Source organism: Suricata suricatta, chromosome X (assembly GCF_006229205.1).
Source record: "Suricata suricatta isolate VVHF042 chromosome X, meerkat_22Aug2017_6uvM2_HiC, whole genome shotgun sequence".
NCBI classification, from domain to species: Eukaryota; Metazoa; Chordata; class Mammalia; order Carnivora; family Herpestidae; genus Suricata; species Suricata suricatta.
In genome coordinates, this window is record NC_043717.1 from 10,982,055 (window position 1) to 11,004,692 (window position 22,638).

Below are 22,638 nucleotides of genomic sequence, written 5' to 3' on the forward strand. Positions count from 1 at the left end.
GAACAGCCTGCCCGCCCCGGGCAGCTCAGCCGGGTGCAAGCTTCAGGCTGAGACCCAGTCGGGGAGTGAGAAGTGACCAAGGGACGGGGTGGGGAGGAAGAGATTCTGCACGACAGCAACAGCATGCGAGAAGGCTCTAAGACCGGAATGAGCAGGACCAGCTCCAAGGCCTGAAAGCAGGCCAGGGTAGATCTAAATAGATTTCCATCTTCCGTTTGAGAAGACTGATTAAACCTAGCGCAGGGACCAAATCCAGCCGGCCAAGTGATGTTGTACATTCAGTTTTCCTGGCGCACAGACGTGCCTGTTCACGGACATGCTGTCCACTTTTGCGCCGTGAAGGCAGAGTTGAAGAGTTGCCATACGTGGGACCACATGACCCACAAAGCCTGAAATACTGGCTTCCTGGTCCTTACAGGAAGCATCTGCCACCCCCTGCTCTAAGGCAACGTGCGGCCGACGCCAGCGCCCCGCCCCGGACGCACTACCTCTATCTGACAGCAGGGGGTGGTGGTCCCCAAAGATGCGTCATCCTGTTTGTTTTCCTATTTCGTTCACAGCTCAGATCTCCATATTTTTCAATCTACTTTTCATACTTTCTTCATCTTTCTCTAGGCACAACCCAGTTTGGCACCAACTTTCTTAATACGGCCCACCCATTGGATTGGGGGAGGTGATAACAGATGTCCCTTTTATTTATTTTGAGAGAGCCAGAGAACGAGCACAGGCACACGTGGAGGAGGGGCAGAGAGAGAATCCCAAGCAGGTTCTGAGCTGTCGGCACAGAGCCCGATGCAGGCTCGATCTCATGAACCATGAGATCATGACCTGAGCTGAAATCACGAGTCAGACTGTTAACCAACTGAGCTGCCCAGGGGCCTCCAGATTCCTCTTTTCAACCTCACCATTTACTAGCTCTGAGGCCAAGGGCATCCTTTTTTTTTAAATCCCCATTCTCTCGTTTGAAAATGATGTAAAAAGAATACTTACCTTAGAGGGAGTATGCCTATGAAAATGCTTTCAATGTCATGTTCACGGAAACACCACAATGCAGCTATCTGTAGTTATCACTCCACAAGATATGTAAATAATCCCAGAAAGTTCATGGCACAGAGTTCACACTTACAAACCCAGCAAGGAATACCCAGGCATTCCCTGGAGAGTCTAACATGTCTCAAACAAGCCTAGAGTGGTGGCAAGGTTTGGGTCATTGTCTTTAGCGACAATACCTACCCCTGTGAACAAGTTGCAAGATAAACAGCCAATTGTTGCAAATGCAGCAGAAAGGTCTAGAAAGATGACTGAAACCGGCATGCTGTCTTTGACAAGGGGGACATCGTGCGTGGCCACTGCCCGAACGGCTCTCACTAGGGGTTTGGGTGGAGGTTGGGAGTCCAGCCCCGATTTCAGCGGGGGAAGGATGAAATGGATGTGGAGCAAGTTTACATCATCATTCTTGATTACGCTTTTGAGAAACTTAAGAGAAGGGCTAGCTGGGAGCTAAAAAGTGACTGAGGGGGTCCAGGAAAGCTTGAGAGAAGAATACAAGAAGCCTGGGCAGGTTTCTAGGTGACACGGAAGGATCCGCAGAAAGGAAGAGGTCAAACATATAAGCGGGGGGAGCAGGAATGTACTAGAAGTGTGTGAGAGGAAGCAGGCACACCCGAAGTCCATTAAACCCGCGGCAGCCCCTCGCCCTTGGCCATACCTGCAGGTCTCCTGGGTTCATCTGACCAACATGTCCGCAGAAGTCCTCATGGGCCATGCTGCCCCCCTCCAGGAGATAAGACACCTTTGAGAAAACAAGCAGAAGACAAGGTAGGTGTTTGGCAGCTATGAAGAACCGGTCACTTGTTCCACAGAAAATGCGGGAGGCGAGTGTCAGGAGCAAGGGGGACAGTAGGGCAAGCTGAGGGCATGAGTCTCAGCGAAGGGGGCCCTGCTAACCCGTATGACGTCTTTGAGAAAGAGGGGGAGGGGGGAGAGACAGACAGAGAGAGAGAGAAAGAGAGACAGAGACAGAGACAGAGAATCCCTAGCAGGCTCCACACTGTCCGTGCAGAGCCTGATGCCAGGTTCGATCTCACCATCTCTGAGATCACGGCCTGAGCCGAAATCAAGAGTTGGATGCTTAACTGACCGAGCCACCAAGGTCCCCAAATTCACATAAATTAAAGTCAACTTTCCTACGGGCATGTCCATGCTAAGAACGGAAATAAATTCTGTGTTGTCCGATAGCGTAGCCACTAGCCACGTGTGGCTATTTAAGTTTAAATGACTTAAAGTGAAAGACAATTAAAAATCCAGCTCCTCAGTTGTGCTGGCCACATTTCAAGGCCAAACCCCTGCCCCGCCCCTTCCTTTTTGGCAATCAGCCAGCCCACAGAAAGCAAGTGCCTCTGGGAGGGGCCAGCCCCCATGGCAGTGGCCTTCATGGGTCCAGCACAGCCAGTGAGATGGGAAGAAAGTCTGCCTACGTTTTGCGTGTAGTATTTGGAAGCCCAGTTGCAGGCGGAGAGAAGCCACATTCTCCAATATTTGGTTTTTTGGAAACAAGGTGTTTTTTGTGTGTCTGCCATCTTCCTCTTCCAGCTTCTCAACTAGTTCCGAATTCATGCTGGGAAGACAGGCTATCACTCACTACGCCTCCTCACACCCCAGGCCAAGGGCAATCAAAGACCTGCTACCATCGAGCTGTTGACATCTTAGATTGTAGCCTTCGAATAAACCCCCTTCTTCTTGATCCAACTTTATTGGATACCACTTCCTGAAACCAAAGGCTTGTCGAGCACTTAACGACAGGAGAAATCCGGGCTGGCCGCCATGACGACTCTGCACGTGTCATCCTGGCGAGCAATGGCAATGAGGTACACTGCGCACAGAATGGCCTCGGCAGGCGACAGACAGATGGCTACAGAAATGGAAGGTTCTAGGTTGTGATGGGCAACATGACTGGGCTAAGACATGCCCAGATACATAGTAAAATGTCACTTCTCAGTGCATCTCCGAAGGTGTTTCAGGAAGAGACTGGCATGTGAATCGGTAGCCTGAGTGTGGAAGACGGCTGTCCCCAGTGTGGGTGCCCATCATCCCGTCCGCCGGGGACCCGAACCAAAGGGAGAGTTCCTCCTCTCTCTTCTTCAGCTGGGACATCAATCTTCTGCCCTCAGACATTGGAGCTCCTGCTTCTTGGCCTTAGGATGCTGAGACTCAACACCGGCAGCAACCTCTGCCCTGTCTCCCATGCCCCTGTCTCTCCTCCCCCACCCCTGCCTCCAGTTCTCAGACTTGGGCCTCAAACTAACTTATACTACCAGCTTTCCTAGCTCCCCAGTTTGCAGAGGACAGATCGTGAGAGCTCTCCACCTCCATAATGTCGTGAGCCAGCTCCTATGACAAACCTCCTTTTGTACATCTCCATACATCCCAGTGGGCATTTCTCTGGAGAACCGGGACTAGATTCCTACTAGAAAACCCCCACAGGGGAACTTGCTATACTAAATGGCAACAGTGCGACATTGGCACGGGAGGAGAAGAGACCCATTTGCATGTAGAATTTATATATGATGACGGGTATTCCAAATCAGGACAGCAGGACACGTTTTCCCATAAACAGTATTGGAACAATGGAACAGATGAGGAAAGAGAGTAAGCTCCACCCCCATATATAGAAACATGTTCCAAATGGACAAAGATTTAAATGTTAAAAATAGACTTCTGAGGGGCGCCTGGGTGGCTCAGTCGGTTAAGCGTGCAGCTTTTGGCTGCTCTTTAAATCTAAGGAGACAACAAGAATACAAAATGCTGGCACAAACCTATCTTTGGAACGTTTACTATAATAGCAGACAGGAACAGTCTGGAGGATGGGCTGTGCTAGGAAACACCTGCTTAATTACGGCCCAGCCATACAATAAAACACTCTGCCACTGTTAAGAAGTGATGGAGGGGCGCCCGGGTGGCTCAGTCGATTGAACGTCCAACTTCAGCTCAGGTCATGATCTTGCAGTCCATGAGTTCAAGCCCTGCATCAGGCTCTGTGCTGACAGCTCAGAGCTCGGAGCCTGCTTTGGATTCTGTGTCTCCCTCTCTGTCTCTGTCCCCTCCCCCACTCATGCTCTGTCTCTCTCAAAAATAAATAAAACATTTAAAATTTTTTTTAAAAAGTGATGGAGATGTCTATTCACTGACACGGGAAAATGAAATACTATTTAATCAAAAAAAGCAGATTACTGAAGAGGAATTTTATTTAAAGGGGCCACACGCAATGACGAGCTTAAATGGGTTCATTTAAATAAAACTGTACCCTGTCATGTTAGGACGTGCACGCAGATGCCTGGATGGACACACCAAAATGTGGACAGAGGTCATCTCCAGCTGGTGGAATTGCAAACACATTTTATTACCCTCTTTCCACTTTTCTGATAGTTTGGGTTTTCTGCAGTGAGTCATTTACTTTTTATAATGAAAAATAACTTTTTTATTTTATGAAAATATAAAGGCACCAGCACTAATCGGTGAGCGAAAAGAAGTGATATGCTTTATTCTGCAGAGAAGTTGGTGAATATTTTTGTTCCCTCTTTGGGCACACTGTGCTGGCCAAGAAGGCTCTGAGCAAGGGAAAACACAGAGATCTGGAACAAGAGTGCCATTCTAGGTAAGAGGACACTGTAGCTAGCTGACTGCCATGCTACGCAGAGAAGACCTGGGGCTCCTACAGAGGCTGAAACAGGAATGAAGGACTTAGGCCTCATACAAAGCTTAGACATTACGAGGGGAGGGGCGCCTGGGTAGCTCAGTCGGTGAAGCGTCAGACTTCAGCTCAGGTCATGAGTTTGAGCCCCACACCGGCCTCTCTGCTCTCAGCACGGATCCTCTGTCCCTCTCTCTGCCTCTCCCCTGCTTGTGCACTCTCTCTCTCACTCAAAAATAAATAAATAAACTTAAAAAAATTTATGAAGAGAAATAAAAAGCTTCCAAGTCTCAACCACTAGGAGCAGTGTCTAGAATTGCTTTCCTTTTCCTGTTATGCAGGCATTTTTAATTTAAAAAAACCTGCATAACAAAGGCAATTTTCATTGTTTGGCTTCAAGCTCCGGGTTCTCAAAGGAGTCTCTTTCAAATCATATTCTTTCCATCCCCAAAGATTTTTCAATTATCCAAGCCTAGGGACTTTCAAGTGGCTAATCATCTAACAATACATCAGGCAACTTTAAAAAGTAAATTGTAGTAAGCATGACTCATTTAAAGATGAAAATTTACGTGGACATCAAGAGAGGTGTGTGTGTGGGCGTGCGCTGCAAGTTTTGTTTTAGAAATCGATGCCCATGCTGTTTCTCAAAGACTTTTCCTCTTTTTCAGCGTGCATGTCCCCTTTTCTCTGGTAATACAAAAATAAACATCATTTCTCCCATTCTAAGTACTATAAAATCTGAATTAGAGAAGTCTGTTTCATGAGGCTTTACCAAGCCCAGCATGCCTACCTTTTACTACTTAAAGTAAAAACCACAGTTTTTGCCGTTGGGAGGAAAGAAAGATTGGAAACCAAGGACCCTTTATTTTTGATTATCTTTGATTTATTTCACTGTCCTAAGTGCTGTAAATGCTGCTCTGAGGACCTTAAGTATAAACGAACGCCTGCGCAGGAGTTTTGTAAACTCCAGCAGCGCCCTGAGAGTCGACACGATCCCGGTGATTTTTTAGGACAGCACATAATCACAAACACCTGAAGAACGGCCGGGGGTGGCTGACAGAATTGGGGCTGTTATGTTTAAACTCAAGAGTTGCGTGTGTCTAATTAAGAAGTCTGTAATCGGAAACAGGTGTTTTCTGCCAGGGCCGGTCAGGCTGCCTGATCCGGCTCAGCCCTCTCCTCCTTCTCGGTACCCCGCTTTCCGACGGTCTTCACCCAACACTTCTGCTTCCTCATCGGTTCTTACCTCTTCGTGTGTTTGTGTATTCGGAAGGAGAGACACACAAAGCCAAAACAGGAACGACAGACAAGTGGCCCTTGTGATGTGAAACTGAAGGAAGGCGCACCTCCAGGAGCTATAGATTAATCCTGCAGGATTGCAGCACAAGATACCATAAAGTTTGTTTCCTTCTGGTATTTAAGGAGGAGGAGTGTGATGACCTCATTCAACGTTTATAGATGCAAGACTTGTTTTTAAGCCAAAAGGTGACATTATAGGTAAAACTATGTTTTCCTTTAATTTCCATGTGCCCTCAATGGTGGCTGTTTTTCTACTGGTAGCTGAGTAGGAGAAAGAGAAAAACAAAACAAAAACATGAATTGAGGTCATGGCTGTTGACAGAGGCCAGCAAGGAACGTATTGCGTAACAGAAGCGACTAGCGGGTCTTCGAGGCTAGAAACACAATGTTTCAATCCCATGTAGTTAAGGACCCAAGTTACTTTTTTTTAATTTTTTAAATGTTTGTTTATTTTTGAGACAGAGAGACAGAGCATGACCAGGGGAGAGGCAGAGAGAGAAGGAGACACAGAATGCGAAGCGGGCTCCAGGTTCTGAGCGGTCAGCACAGAGCCCAACGCGGGGCTCGAATCCACACACCATGAGATCATGACCTGAGCCGAAGTAGGATGCTTAACCGACTGAGCCACCCAGGTGCCCCGTGAGCCCAAGTTATTTTCCAAAAATGTCTTAATTAGTTGAGTAAATCATAGAGAAATCTAGAACATCACTGCACTAAATAAGCTCATTCCATGCTGACCCCACACGAACACCTTGGTAAGTGCCAGAAGGTGCTTTGACCAAAATAGGAGAAGCTAACCAACACGGTTTAGGTATTCAGCCAAATATTTTAAAGCTCCCCTGGGCCCTGCCTTGCCTTCTCCTGCCAGGACCCTGCCTGGGGGCCAGTGCTGCGGGCGGGTGGGGCCCCCACCTCACTGTCCCCTGCTGGCGTGGCCCAGCCTCCAGGAGCCCCTTTACTAGGTGTGAAATGCGGGGGAAGTCCTTGAACTGCACGGAGGCCCGGTTTCCTCACGTACAACGTGAACTGAGGAGATTAGCTCACCAAGTGCGGGGAGTTCTCAGTGAGGTAATGTGTGCAAAAGTGCCTGGCACATAACAGGTGTTCAGAAAGTTCTAGAGCCGGCACGCCTACGACACTTCCTCGGGCAGAGATCCCGCTCAGGGGTCTTCCCTCTTGCTTCCTGGAAGGAGAATCTCATGGCTCGCTTCCTCACTTCATTAAGGCCTGTGTTCAGACGTCACTGCCCAAGAGGGGACACCCCCAATGAGCCCATCCCATTGGTCCATCTGTTCTTTATTCTCCTCCGCTGACTGGTTGCTTCTCCCTAGCTTCTTCCCAAAGGGACCCTACGCTATAGAAAAGGGAGCTCGTGCTGGTGTACGCAGAGCTGACACGGGGCCTCATGGTTCCAGGGTGAGGCGGGGAAAAGGCAGGTGGGGGTCAGGTTCCTGACAGCATGTGCTCCCAGGATCCTTCCTTGGTGTGGACGCACAAGAGTTCCACCCAACAATGCGTGACTACAGAGAAAAGAACTGATTTAAAAGTAGTTTTCCTTTTATATTTTTTCCTTTGCTCCCATTCTCAAGTCCCCAAAATCTACTAGTTTTCCTTCCCCTAGGAGTAAAATTTCTGACACGCACATCAAGGTTCTATTAACAACCAGATTCTTGAATATAACTACTCAGGTGAGCTGAATTGCAGACTTCTAAGAACCTTCCAGTTACCTCTAGGACCCCAGGGCCAGGAATGCCCTTTCTCTTCAAACCCTACTCAGGATCCAACCTGTCGTGGAGTCTCTTCAGACAAACTATCGCTGGCACCTCACGTAATCATCAGGCTGACACCACCTACGTCTCTTAAAACGGTGGTCATGTGGGGCGCCTGGGGGGCTCAGTCGGTTAAGCCCCCGACTTTGGCTCAGGTCATGATCTCACGGTTCATGGGTTTGAGCCCCGCATTGGGCTCTGTGCTGAAAGTTTGGGGCCTGGAGCCTGCTTCAGATTCTGTCTCCCTCTCTCTGCCCCTCTGCCACTTGTGCTCTGTCTGTCTGTCTCTCTCGCTCTCAAAAATAAACATTAAAAAAATTGCTTTAAACCTGTGGTCAAGGTGTCCATGTCCTTTGTTTTATTTCCTGTGTCATAGAGAAGGGGCCTCAAGGGAATGGTTTGCCGACTTCTAGGATTACCCAAGCTTCCCACATGCACCAAGGTCAGGTCTGCAGCCAGGGTGAAAGTGGGTCATCAAAAGTATTGTTGCTTAAGAGCGCCCTCTGCTGATCCTAACGGGTGTGCACACTGTTCCTGTCCTACCAGCCCGCACCAGAGCAGGGAGGGGTTCTCAATAGAGCCACTGAGAACTAAGCACGTCTTCTAGCACGTGCATGGGGTGTCTACTTCAGGACCCTGCGACCCTGTGGCAGGCTGCCCTCTAGGCTGTGCTGTGGTGTAGACAGAAGTTTTTCTGCTCACACAGTCTCTAGTCCAAAGCTGTCACAACAGACCGCTAAGAGTGAAGGTTTGGGGCTTGCAGAACTCTTGCCAAGAGAGGCTTAAGGGATGTACATCTTGTTTTACTATTTTAAGACTTCATTATTCTGATTTTAATTAAGCAGCTTACATCTTTTGATGGGTGCATTACTCTTATTCTCTGATTCAATTCATCGCAAGGATTTAATTTCTCAAACTTTTGGCCAATGTGTTCATTGTACTTGATGTTATTGGGCCACAAGTTGTGGACTTCAAGAAGCAATAAAACATTTTCTAATGAGTGGGTCTGATATAGGGATGTCAATTTTTTTCTTTTGTTTTTTTTAATAAACTTGTAATTTGGGGGTACTTTTGTAAATTTATTTTTGAAAGAGAGAGAGACAGTGTGAGCAGGGGAGGGTCAGAGAGAGAGGGAGACACAGAATCTGAAGGAGGCTCCAGGCTCTGAGCTAGCTGTTAGCACAGAGCCCGATGCGGGGCTCGAACCCACAAACCATGAGATCATGACCTGAGCCAAAGCCAGACACTTAACCGACTGAGCTACCCGGGCGCCCTGGGGTAATTTTAAATCAATTTCTCTCCCTCTCCCTCTCCCTCTCCCTCTCCCCCCTCCCCCTCCCTTCTCTCTCTCTCTCTCTGGAGCAAGAATCTGAAGGAATGGAGGCATCACTCATGAAGGAAGCAGCCCCCACTGGTCCTGAAAAGGTCTCACTCCTGGGGAAAAGCTGGGGTAGGTGGGCAGAAATGTAGAGAAGGAGGAAAAGAATGTGTAGGTTGCACTAAAAGACCACAAGCAATGAAAGCAGGATTTTGTTCCTTACCCTGTTACGACTAGATCGTGAGTGGCCTTGGCTACAAGAAGTTAAATGACTGTCCTTAAACATGCAGGCGGCTAACCAACCCAGTCCATTTCCTCCTTGCATCGATGTTCAGAGAAATAAGAGCAGTACTTTGCAATTATGGTAGGAGATTTGGATCCGTGAACCAGGAAAGCTCTGGGCCCCACAGTAAGTAACAGGAAGACTGTGAGGTGTTCACAGCTGGGACCTGTGTCACAGGTGGTGTCGCTGTTAATGCTAGTAAGTTGACAACGTCTTGAGATGGTATCAGATGTAGAGAAAGGGACCGTGTTCCAGAAGGAGTGGTAGCATGGAAGAGTGGACACATGTGAGCCCCAGATCAGACGGGCCCGCCCCATCCTGCCCTGTGCGGACTGTGTGACCTTGATGTGTCCCCGCATCCTTGAGCTTCTGTTTCCTCGTCTGTAAAACGGAGGAGCTGACAGTTCCTACTTCTCAGGATTGCTGGGAGGCTTGGAACTAATGTCTAGAAAGCACGTGAAACTTCTCATAAAACTGGTAGTGTTGAAGATTTGCAAGCAGCTTTTTCTCACGTCATGATCTATGTTCGTTTACTCTGGACTTAATTTTAGTCACACCTGAAAAGCATTATTTGGCAACACAACAGGATGCTTAACGATCGGTTTACACTCTTCATTACACCCGCTCCTCCAATGTGTACTTGAGAGCTCTAGGAATGTATCTGAGACATGAACAGTCTCTGCCTGTAATCATCATGGGGTAGGAGCGGGGTAGGAGCGGGGCAGAGCAGGAAACCTGCTCAGAACTGATCTGGAAAACTGGTGAAAACCAGTTCAGTTAACTGCTACTTTCCCTCCTGGGCCCTATGCTTCTGGACCTAGGCCCGGGCTGAATTCTTCGCTGTGGGGACCGACCCTGCTCAGCCGCATCCCTGGCCTCTACTCACTAGGTGGCAGTAGCGCCCTCCCGTTGGTATGATCAGAGCAGTGGCCAGAAAGTGCCACACTGACTCCCTGAGGGCAACGTCTCCCCCAGATGAGGATCACTGGCATAGACAGTCTAAAATCCTGACTTTTAAACTAAAGATGGTGCTGACTTAGAATGACAGCGTTAACATGGGCGTTTCAGGATATAATATAGCCGTCATTCATTCATAACTGGAGGTCAAGTTCTGCTGTGAAGGTCTTCCCCAATAATGGCCCAACCTACAGCTTCAGATCCCACCCCACCCTACACACCCAATGTTTTACATCTAGTCCATACAGCTTTTATTTTATTTATTTTTAAGTAATCTCTACACCCAACACGGGGCTCAAACTCATGACCCTGAGATCAAGTGTCACATGCTCTAGGGCGCCAGCCAGGCGCCCCCCTATACCCCCAATTTTTAAGTCTGACCAGTTACCATTTCTAGTCTATCCCCATACTACGTCCTCTGCCTTTGCCTCCACTGTCCAGAGAGTCATATGTAACTTATTCCTTAAGTGTGTACTACTAAGTGGCCAATTTTCCTTCCCGACCTTTCTGGGCAAGAGTTCCTGGAGAGCCAGTGAGCATCGGGAACTTCACCAGCCAAGGGAGCCCCGCTGCTCTTCAAATCCGGTGTGTGAAGAAGGCATTTTCAAAGTATTGGTGTTAAAATCATTAACCAATACCCATGCCTCAAAACTGTGAAGATACAAGAAAAAGAGAGTGAGAGTGAAAATCAACTCCTTCTCTCTCTCCCTCACCACTCAGTGACCTTGCCTGGAAGGCACAGGACTGCTTTCGTGGGTGTCCTTTTGCGGTCACTGAGGCAGACCCGAGAATCTAGGCATCAGCAAGGACACCCCAAGTGTCCGTCAACAGACGACTGGATAAACAAGATGTAGTGTGTCCGTGCGATGGACAAGTAGTCAGCCCATAAAAAGGAATGCAGTCTGCCACGTTACAACATGGATAAGTGCTAAGTGAAACATTTGCTAAGTGAAAGGAACCGGACACTATTCCTTTTATATGAGATGTTCAGAATAGGCAAATCCCCAGAGACAGACAGTACGGGTGCCAGAGGCTGGGGAAGAGGAAGATGGGGAGTTACTTTTAGTGGGCTTTCTTTTAGGGTTGATGAAACTGTTCTGGAATCAGGGGTGATAACTGCATAGTACTGTCAAAATATTAAAAGCCACTAAATAGTTTTTAAAAGCTTTATGAATATGTATTTGTATTTGCCATTACGTGCTTGTTTTCTGAGCACCGTCTTTTGGAACTGTAATGTGAATTCTGGAATGTTCTTGGAATCAATGTGGTAGGTAGAAGTAATCACACGTTAAAATAGCCCATCTTTCCCACAGTACAACCGATAATAAACCATTTTTTGAAAATAAAGATATAGCCTTTGCTTTGTATACAAATCCCACGCTATGCCATAATGACTGTTACTTTCCAACTGTCGTGCAGATTATTCTATATTAGAACATATCAACTTGTGCCGTTCTTCTGAACAGCTGTGTAGTAGCATTGATGGATGCGTGTGTTTAAACCACTAGTTCTCTGCTGGGGGCCATCTGGAAGCCCCTGCCTCCAAAGCAGGCAGTCGGCAATATCTGAAGATGCTTTTCTGCTGCCACCCCTGGGTGTGGGGGCGCTACTGGCATCTACGGAGTAGAAGACAGGAATGCTGGGTAACATCATACACTGCACAGGGCCACCCCACCAGAAAGAATTCTCCTCCTAAAATGTTAATGATGTCCAGGTGAAAAAACTGGCCCAACTTTTTATAAAAAATGGAATAAACATGGGAGCCTGGGTGGCTCAGTCGGTTGGGCATTCGACTTCGGCTCAGGTCATGATCTCATGGTTCGTGAGTTCGAGCCCTACATCGGGCTCTGTGCTGACAACTCGAAGCCTGGAGCTGCTTTGGCTTCTGTATCTCCCTCTCTCTCTGCCCCTCCCCTGCTAGTAGTCTGTCTTCCTCTGTCTCTCAAAACTAAATAAACATTTAAAAGTCTTAACAATTTTTTATAAATGGAATAAACATTTGTATAGTGAGCCTTTATTTTACTTTGGTTTATTGTCCCCAGAAATTTACTTAGATTTCTAGAAGAAGGTTAAATGGGTTAAAGGGGAGGAACTTTTTCCTCTGAGGCACATCGGTGGCTATGATGAAGGGGCTGTTTCCCCCCATTCTGCCCGGTTGTTACTTTCTTGAAGGAAAGTGGGTGATTTTTGCATAGTTCTTTCCTATCCAGCAATCTACTAAGAGGTTTTGCTCGATACTCTTAGCACAGTGGTGCCACGGGGGTCTCGGGGGGGATGGTGGCTTTCACTTCCTTCCTATAATCTGCTGAGCCTCAACTCCAAATCATGCCAAACAAATGTATGAGCCACAATGTCCAAGCCAGTGCCGTGAGCCTGGCTTCCGGACAAGTCCCGCGCCCTCCCTCCTCCTCCAGTCACACCATCGCCCAAAGGCAGATGTACCACCGTGGGGTCTGCTTTTAGTAGCGTCGTCCCAAAGAGAAATGAGTTTTCCTCCTCCTCTCCGACAGCTGTAACTCATATTAGTAGCTTCGAAGTTTCCGGAGCGATATTAAATCCTAATGGTGCTGGGAGACATTCTTGTCTTCCCTCAAATTAACAGGATTATGTCTAATATGTCAGTGTTAGATGTGACCTGGAAACTTCGCAGAATAATAGTCTTCATGATACTGAGAAACTGTCCCTCTTTCCCACTTGTCCTAGAGTATTTTCTCTTTCCAAAATGGGTTTTGATGGTTTTGTTTTATTTGAGAGAATAGAGCGAGCACGTGTGCGCAAGCAAGCAGGGAAGGGGCAGAAAGGGAGAGAGAGAATCCCAAGCAGGCTCCACACGGGCAGCACAGACGGAGCCCGATGTGGGGCTTGAACTCACAAACTGTGAGATCATGACCTGAGCCGAGATCACAAGTCGGAGGCTTACCCGACTGAGCCACCCAGGTGCCCCATGTGTTTTGATTTCGATCGAGCTTTTTTGTACCCCCAGCTTTGATTCAACAGCGGGATCGTTTGGTTTGAGAGTACACAAGCCGGGAAAACCACGCTGTGTGGGAGACGGAGGTTCGACCGTAGCTGGTAGTTTTAGGTGTGACTCACCGGGACCCTTCCCTTCCTCTCCCGGATAGCGTGAGGGCCGTGCATGCAAAGGCCGCTGGCTGCCATCCAGGAAATAGGAGTGTGGCTTTTCTGATGGGCACACCCTTGGAAACAGGATGGGTTTGTTCTCCTGAACAAAGTCAAAGAACCTGCTGAGACTTGTAGTGAAAAACTTGGGAAAAAAACCAAACCACTATTAAGCCCAACTAAGAGCATAATAGACACTCTCATCATTAAATGTCCCTGAAGCGTGATGATTGAGCCCTAACTGGGCTTAAACGTAACCAAGCAGGAGTGACTGGGGACTTTCAGTGCTAAAATCAGGAAAGCCCCAAAGCTATCATTTCAAAGATCATTTTGAAAGGCATAAAACACGCTTCTCAGAACAGGTGAAGAGTTCATCAACAGCGCGCTGAACTTGAAGTGCTTCTTTTTCTGTTGCTTTTTCGAGCTAAACTAAACCTGGGCAGGGCATGGGTTTTCCAGTTGGTTCTGTTACTGATCATTCCTAGTTGCCCTGAGCAACTCAAGATAGTAGGCCTGACAAGAAATGGGTAAATACAAAATGATTCCACCCTTTACCACCCAGGCCTTTTGGAAACAATGCTCCCCAGAGGCCTAATTCCTGGCAGGAAATACTGCATTTTCCCTTCTGTCTTGTGATCGCCAGCTGTGCCGCCTTCTCCGGGGCATTCCTTCTTCCTCAATTCTTAGGCAAATTTTTAACAGAAAATATACAGTTATCCAAAGGATGACGGTAAAAAACAACAACCACCCCTAAAACTCTGGAATATCGGGTCCTCGGGGCTGCTGCTGAAATACACACTAGGGGCCCGGCCCGAGGGTGGCGCCCGAGCTTCCAGCCGACGCGACGGTTGCTGCTTCATGGGTCCCACGGCAGGTGATCAGAATTTTGTGGAATAATACTCTCCACGTTTCTTTGATCACGTATCGCCATGAGCTAAAACAAAATGTGAGCATGCACTCAATGCAAGTATCTATTTAGTTTTGTCTTCCTGGGTTAGTACAGCATAATTTCATTTTTATTTTAAAAAATTAAAGGAAGTCAGCACAGCACTGACTCATGTGGCACACAGCCTGTTTTGAGGGCCACCAATCCTGAGAACATACCCATTATGTTAACACTCAGTGAATGCTTGTATTTCTCACTTTGATTCAGGAAGCCTATTCTATATTATAATATATAATCATATATGGTACATATACAATACATATTATAATGTAAGTATACAATATATAATAAACATATACTATGATACACAACACAATATGTAATAAATGTTATATATTATAATATATAATAAATGTATATATAATATATTATTATAAAGTTTTTCCTTCTATTGGTTTGTATCTATGCTTCATAATCCAAAGGTTTACCGTTGGGGGCATGCAAAATAAACCTAAACTTTCTTAACACTACTGCACTCCTAGCCCTGAAAACGCCTGATTTCCTTGATAGAGAAGCAGCTTCTCTAACACAGTAAGGACACCAGCAACCCAACAGAAGAAAATAGACCAAGGATCTCCATATGTAAGGAAAACAAATACTTAAAAATGAAAACATACTCCACCTCGCTCAGATAGGAGAAGTGAAAATTAAAACTGTGCTGAGGTATTCTTTTTCATGTACGTAAATGGCCAAGACCAAGGACAGCGGGACCAGTCTGGAGGCTGGAGTCACTGAGGGAAGGCAGGCCCCCTCACACGCTGCCATGCTAAGGTCGATTGGTAACGACCTCCATGGCAGGTGACTACTGAAGCCATTGAAAATTCGTTTTTTGAATACTGGGAAAATGCTAACCTGATAATGTTAAATAAAAAGACAGAAAACACAGCATGATACCAGAAAAAATATACCAGAAGGAAATTCATGCAAACAATGATGGTACATATTTCTGGATGGCAAAACAACATAACAAATGATTCTAGCTCTGTTTTGTGTTTTGTTGTTGTTGTTTTTGTTTTGTTTTTTGAGAGAGAGAGACAGAGAGACAGAGAGGGACACAGAGAGAGAGAGAAGGGCAGAGGGAGAGGGAGAGAATCCCAAGCAGGCTCCACACTCAGTTTGGAGCCTGCTGTGGGGCCTGATCCCGTGAGGCTGGGATCATGACCTGAGCTGAAATCAAGCATCAGACACTCAACCAACTGAGCCACACAGGTGTCTTTCTGGTTCTGCTCTTTACACTAATGAGCCTTGGCAAAATTTATACCACGCCTGTAGAAAACGCAGGGAGGTGATGATGAGAGCCGACCAGCGGGCCTGGCTTTGACCAGCAGAGTCTTACCGCTCACAAGAAGAGACAGGAACATCGCCTGGCCTACACGCCCAGGGAAAACGGAGACGGCTGATTCGGGGTTACCCCAGGCAGTTACGTTCTATAAAGTTGCCATGATCACTGGACTCACAGACACTGAACCACTGCTCTTGGGGAAATACAGGGTCTAGTCCCTTCGAGCCTCACGCCACAACATTTTCATCAACCAATCAACATGTAACCTTGTTTTGTGTGTGCTTCTATGTAAAGACACCTCATTTTTTAAAATACAGTTGACTCATTAACATTGAACCCACAGCCAGTAGCTGTGAGTTCGGCTCATCCCTGAAACACACTTCCTTTCTCTGAAAGGCCCCTCGAAGCCTTCTTGTACTTAAGGACACTAGACAGCACTTCGGCACTCTGTTTGGGGGCTGCTTTAAAAAAGTGAAGTCCGCAACAAAAAGCACAGAGCTGTGAAAAATGTGGTGCTACGCAGACCTCAAGGACACCTGTTTCCAGTCCGAGAGCTGACACAGGATGGCAGGGTGGCCCTGTTTAGCCTCGGCCGGGAACACTCACACCACCCTGCTGTGTGCATGCCCGCGAGTACCCGATGTGCGGGACATGAATAAACTTTAGCGAGTAGGGGAATTCGTGAATACAGAATCCACAAATGATAAGTAGTGGCTGCAATTATAACTCCGGTTTTAGGGAGAATTCTTACGAGAAAGTAAAGGGCCAAACTCCTTTGCAGGTTACAGTTGAGCACCTTACAATTTATAAATTGCAATTTATAAAGGAAATTCCATTTCCTTTCCATAATGGACAGGAAAACCATGCGTGTCATTGTTCATTTTATTTAATACACTCACCATGTTAGCAAAAACTCTATTATCCAACTAAATTCAGCCAGAAGTTACTGAGTATCTCTCTCCACCCGCAGAACATGCGGCGGTGTGGGATTATCTCAGCGGAAGCAATGTACAGTTCTCTTGGCCACGGGAGGGGAGGCTGAGGCAATTCCTAACTCCAATACACGACAGACTGTGATCGAGGCCACCGTCGAGGTCGAAGGTGCACGAGTCTAGTAAAAATAGAATGCTATGGGGACCAAACGAAGGAGAGAGTGTGCCCTCTTGGGATTGTCTTATCAAATCTGATGGAGAGCGTGACATCCGAAAAGACCTTGAGGACTGGGCCCGTGGTACCTGGAGCTGTGCGATGGAGTGGTGACAATGTCCTGGTACCAGAAGCAGAGGAGCACAGTGAGGACGTGTGTTCTGGGAACTGGGTCAGAATCCAGCCTAGGATGTAGGTCAGTGAAAGGGATGGCTTCCCTAACCGCGGTAAGCCAAGACACAATGCCCCCAAAGTGCCAACAGAGAAGAACACTGGACGGCCAGCGGCTAAGTGGGAAACGGACACCGGTTCAACTACCCTGATCCTTCATATTGTTTCCAGAATCTTCTTGGTTTACTCAACCTTTACACGGCAGTGGTTAACTCTTTAGTGGTCCATCTTTCACCTTCTTAACCAGAACGAAAACTGGAGGCCGGCAGAGGCCAAACCTCCTTCTTCCTTAGCCTCCCTCCCTCCCTCTGCCCACCACCCACACTCCCCAACACAATAAACACACACACACCTAACCTAGAAAGGACTGCCCGGCACCAACGGCAGCATGGCGCCAGTCTTTAGTAAATATTTACTCATTCACTAATTGGCTTTGACGAACACGAGTGAGCCCTGGTCTGTCTCCTAATCCAGCTTTTTCTCACGGAGTAGACGGGCTACATTTTCCTGGTAACCGTCCCTCCATTTTCCCAGAACGTATGCACATGTAGGGAGTGGGAATATTTTAAAATTATATCACCACACTGCATTACACGTTTTTGTCTCTTTACCTAACTAAAACTGAAAACACGGGTTCAGCCCAATCTCTCTAAATCTTACAGTTACATCTGTAAATGTAAAGCTATGACCTAAAAATTCTAATTTTTAGGCTGTGGTCTATTTCAGCCCCTTGATTCTAGAATTCTTCAGAACGGAATTGAAACACTAATAGTGTCTTGGATTGTCTTTGGAGTTTTAAATGTTACATAAAGTTAGACATTTCTGAATATTCTTGAAGAGAAACAAGTTTTCCACATAAAATTATTTAAATCACACCTTAAATGGTTTCTTCAATCTCTCACAAACTATTTTAATTATGTAAATATTTGAAGAAGCCAACTCTTGCGCTTTATTAACTGCTCAAATAAAAATGTCTCCATTCGAGCCCCGCGTCGGGCTCTGCTGACAGCTCAGAGCCTGGAGCCTGCTTCCGGTTCTGTGTCTCCTTCTCTCTCTGACCCTCCCCCTCTAATGCTCTGTCTCTCTCCGTATCAAAAATAAAATAAAACATTAAAAAAAAAGCAGTGGAGGCATTTAATAAAAATGTCTCCACTGGCACAAACTCAAAGGACATTAAAAACAGTAAATATTTAAATTTGAATACTTCAGGTAAAGCATGTGGCTTTCTGATAGTAGCCAGCCTATAGCTAAGAACTTAGGAATAAATTTAACTATTATTCATTGTTGCTAACTCTGAATTTTCTATTAGAAGTGATCCCTGAATTTAATCACAGAGGCAAATTTAAAAATACACACTTTTGCAGTCAAATTATTTTACTTACTGTCTCAAAACCTCGATGCGGGTGATCAGGAAATCCACCTGGTCTACCTCCTTTAAACTCATCAAACAGTAAAAATGGATCCAGATTTTCCAACTGAAATAAAAATGAAATACAGCAGATTAGACGTGCCTTTTAAACCACACTCCTGGTGGCTGTCTTCATGGACAGATCTAGCAGAATGCATTGAAACAGCATAGCTGATGAGAAACGTGAAATGAAAATTACTTTCAGGAAAGAATGCCTTACAGACGTCTGTGTGCGCACACGCACACTGATTAAAGAGCCGATTTTATGCGAGGGACAAAGAGAGGATAAACATTTCATGATCATCTAAGATCTCAATGGTGAAGCACAAGGGGAGGGGAAGGATCAGGGAAGGCGCTTTCAGGAGGTGGCACTTGAGCGGAGTCCTCAAGTACATGGAGAAGTTGATGAAGGAGAAGGGGGAAGAAGGAAGAACATTCCAGGTAAAAGAACAGAGAATACTACTAAGCTCATATGAATTTTAATAATCTATCTGCAGCTTCTTTTGGGTTTTCTTCGCAGACATTGCAGATCGCCTATGTTATTTATCAATAAGCCTCTGCCCGGCCACTCACAAAGTGCTTTTTGCTTGCATGAGGTTAAGGCTGCGGCAGGCTGCAGTTTTTCTGGCGTCTGCTAGGCTTGGCTGGTCTTGCTACGTGGCTTCTTGTTCTCCATCCCAAGATGCAACAGTGGCCGCTCTCTGGACATCGTGTTCTCATTGCCAAGGGCAGGAGCAAATGGGAGCCAAGCCAAGAGTGCACAATCACATGGACACGTCCCGGGTCACAGCACGTGACGTGGCCAAGTCCAAGGGTGGAGGAGGGCACTTAAACCCTGCCTATGGGGCTCACGGGGAATGCACCTAAAAGTGGGTTGGGGCTCACGGGGAATGCACCTAAAAGTGGGTTGGGACTCACGGGGAATGCACCTAAAAATGAGTTGCGAGTGTGTAATCCCATTATGGGGGGCAGTGAATATGTGGTGGTTATATTCCAACCAACACCCATCAGCAAATAACTGGGTTCTTTCCCCTTCGTGTTCAATCCTCACCCTTTCTACTTCTTTTCCTTGTCTTTTTGCAAGCTGGCGTGTCTACAATGCTGAGTAGAAATGCCGGTAAGGAGACAACCTTGGTTTTTGCCTGATTTTACATAGATTGCTTTTCCAAGATGTATCGGCTCGCGGGTTGCTTAATGCACGTTTTCTGCAGATTCCCTCCAGAAGGTGAAAGAATTCCCCTTCCATTTCTTGTTTCCTAATTTTTTTTTTAGAATTCAAAAACTCAGGTTTATTAATGATTGAACAAGAATCTAGTCATAATTTTTTAAACCTACACAGATGTTGAACTTCACGGAATGCTTTTCTGAGCTGATTGAGACCATTTTTCTCTCCTTTAATCTCTTAACGTTGGTAAGATTACAATAAATAGATTTTCTAACATTAAACCAAATTTGCTATGTTCGGACAATCCAAAGTTTGTTGTGATATATTATCTTTTTTATACACGGCTGTTCTTGTGTGCTTAATATTTTGCTTATGACTCTTACAAAAATGTTTATAAATGCCATGTGACTATCCTTTCACTTTGCTGTCCTTGTCTGGTCTTAACTGCAAGGCAACGTCGTCTCCTAAAGTGACATGAGGTCTCCTTGGGGCTTCATCTCCTGGAGATGGAGAGTTTGAGTTACTGGAGTTTTCTGTAGCTGAAATATTGGGTGAAATTTGTCTGTAAGATCACCTAGACCTGTTGTCTTGTCTTTGTGACAGACTTTTTAAAATACTAATAGAGGGGCGCCTGGGTGGCTCAGTCGGTTAAGCCTCCGACTTCGGCTCAGGTCATGATCTCACGGGTCATGGGTTCGAGCCCCACGTCAGGCTCTGTGCTGACAGCTAGCTCAGAGCCTGGAGCCTGCTTCGGATTCTGTGTCTCCCTCTCTCTCTGACCCTCCCCTGCTCATGCTGTCTCTGTCTCTCAAAAATAAATACAAAAAAAAAAAAACAGTAAAATACGGAATGGAATGGAAATGGAAATTAAAATAAAATAAAATACTGACTCCATTACCCCAATGGCTATGAAACTATTCAGACTTTCTTTCTCTTGTTTTCAGACTCTAAGCATTGCTCCAGCTTCCTGTCAGCTGTGCTAATTACATTTTAAAGGTACGTATTTGTTCATTTCAGGGTATCTACTCTGTCCTATTGCTAGAATAGAGAGTACCAGACCTGCTCTTTGTCCGTCTCTGGTTTTGACTCCCTTACTTTCACTTTCTATGGGAAAACACACACACATACACACATGCATGCAGAGATATTGTGCACACACCATAAATTCGACAACCTACTGCAGGTTTTTCACCTAACCAAGCCTCGGTTTCTTCACTTTAAAAAAGCTGGGCCATGGGGCGCCTGGGTGGCTCAGTCGATTAAGTGTCCAACTTCGGCCCAGGTCATGAACTCATGGTCCATGAGCTTGAGCCCCGTGTTGGGCTCTGTGCTGACAGCTCAGAGCCAGGAGCCTGCTTCTGATTCTGTCTGTCTGTCTGTCTGTCTGTCTCTCTCTCTGCCCCTCCCCATTCACACTCTGTCTCCATCTCTCAAAAATAACCAAACACTAAAAAAATTAATAAATTAAAAGGCTTGGCCACTTTGCAGCCCATCTCGGACCAGAAAAGTGAAACATTTTTGGACTTCTCCCCCATACAGCCGGGAGGGCGCTTTAACTTACCGGCCCACTTCAGACCACCCTGACCGCTCTCCAGCAAGCCCCCGGTGTGTCCATCTCTCACTCAACTCCTCACCCCTCCTCTGGAGACCGCCCGTTCCTTTCCTCCTCCTCCCCTCTCGCCTTCCATATGGCCTCTCTCTTCCCCTTGTAACCCTCTGCCCCTTCCCGGGAAAGTCACTCGTGGACCTTTTCAATCTCACAACTCCACTTCAGCTCAGCGAAAGCCCAGGAATCGAACCGGGGCTGGGAGGAGGAAGGGGGAAATTCTTGTTATTTCTCTTTCCTGTCACAGGAGAACGCGTGGCTGGGAGGCTGGTAACAATGCATGGAGAGCACCTGGTCCTACGCCCTTAGGCGCCGCAGGTTTGCCCCGGGTGGGTGGGATCTGCACCCACACATCTCTGCGCCACAACTTCCCCACGTGCAAAAGAAAGGGTTTAGACGGCACACTGTTGGGTTCTATGGAATTAAAAAGTGGGCAAAGATGAGATGGCTATTTCTGGCTTCGTGGTATCAAACAGTTTGGTATCCAAGAAATAGGTGAAGGGGATTAAGAATTACAAACTTCCAGTTAGAAAATCAACGAGTCACGGGGATACACAGTACAGCAGAGGGAATATGGTCCCTAACCCTGTGACAGCTGTACGCTGACAGACTATGACATGGTGGCTGACGCTGCGGCGGTGAGCGTTTCGTCAGGTAGATGAGTATTGAATCACTATATGGTACACCTGAAACTGAGAGACTATCAAATACAGTTCAACAGAAAAGTAAGAACATTGCAACACACACAAGAGAAAACTGTAAAGAAACAGTAGAGTTTCATATGAGCAAATGCGTCCTGCTGTTAAATAAATCATGAAAAGCAGATGTTCCTTAGTGTTTATGGCCAAAGGATCGCGCCCAGGTGTGAGACATTTTCTTCCGACAGCAAGAGTATCTCGCATTAGACTATTGTACGAAAGTGTGATGTGCAGGGCTGGGTATGAGGCCTTAACAAAGCTCCTGACAGTCTCTAAACATGTAGCAAGTATTCAAGGGCACGTAAAAGAAACTTGTCATCCGCAGGCAGGATGTGACTGATAGGAAAACTCGGATTGTCGACGTTTTCAGTTAGTCACCAGCTCATCCACATCGGTCTATCTCTACATATTAAACTGGCCATCTTTTCAAACTTTGTGAGCCATATCAGATTCTCCTTTCCTTCACACGGCTCCCAACCCTGTGGCTGCCAAATCCGGGTGATGGCTTGCAAGCCACTTCTTTTGATCTCTTGAGGCGGCCAGTCAAACCCTGTGGCCTCCACCCCGCAAGTTTGTGGCACTCCCTTAATAAAGCTCCAGCTGCCTGTAAGCTTTAAGTCAGGAAGCAATGGACAAAGCTACCAGGAATGTCAGCTCCTTGGGAATAGGGCCAGTAGGATGCTTTTTTACGATGCTCTACTGAATCCAGAATAATTCTCTGAGCATAGAAAACACAACAAACATCCCAAGTAGTACTTGTGGGAGGTCCCTCATCACCCT

The 22,638-nt window shown here is 46.6% G+C and overlaps 1 protein-coding gene across 1 annotated transcript in view; it reads right to left on the reverse strand.

The window, feature by feature from the left end:
• The window catches only part of PIR (pirin), an 86,551-nt gene that overhangs the window by 57,919 nt on the left and 5,994 nt on the right, over positions 1-22,638 (reverse strand). Inside the window, exons 3-4 of the mRNA XM_029929614.1 lie at positions 18,364-18,456; positions 1,635-1,792 (exon numbers count right to left, since the gene is read on the reverse strand). Coding sequence (XP_029785474.1) covers positions 1,635-1,792; positions 18,364-18,456 — 251 coding nt within the window. The remainder of the gene's footprint in view (positions 1-1,634; positions 1,793-18,363; positions 18,457-22,638) is intronic.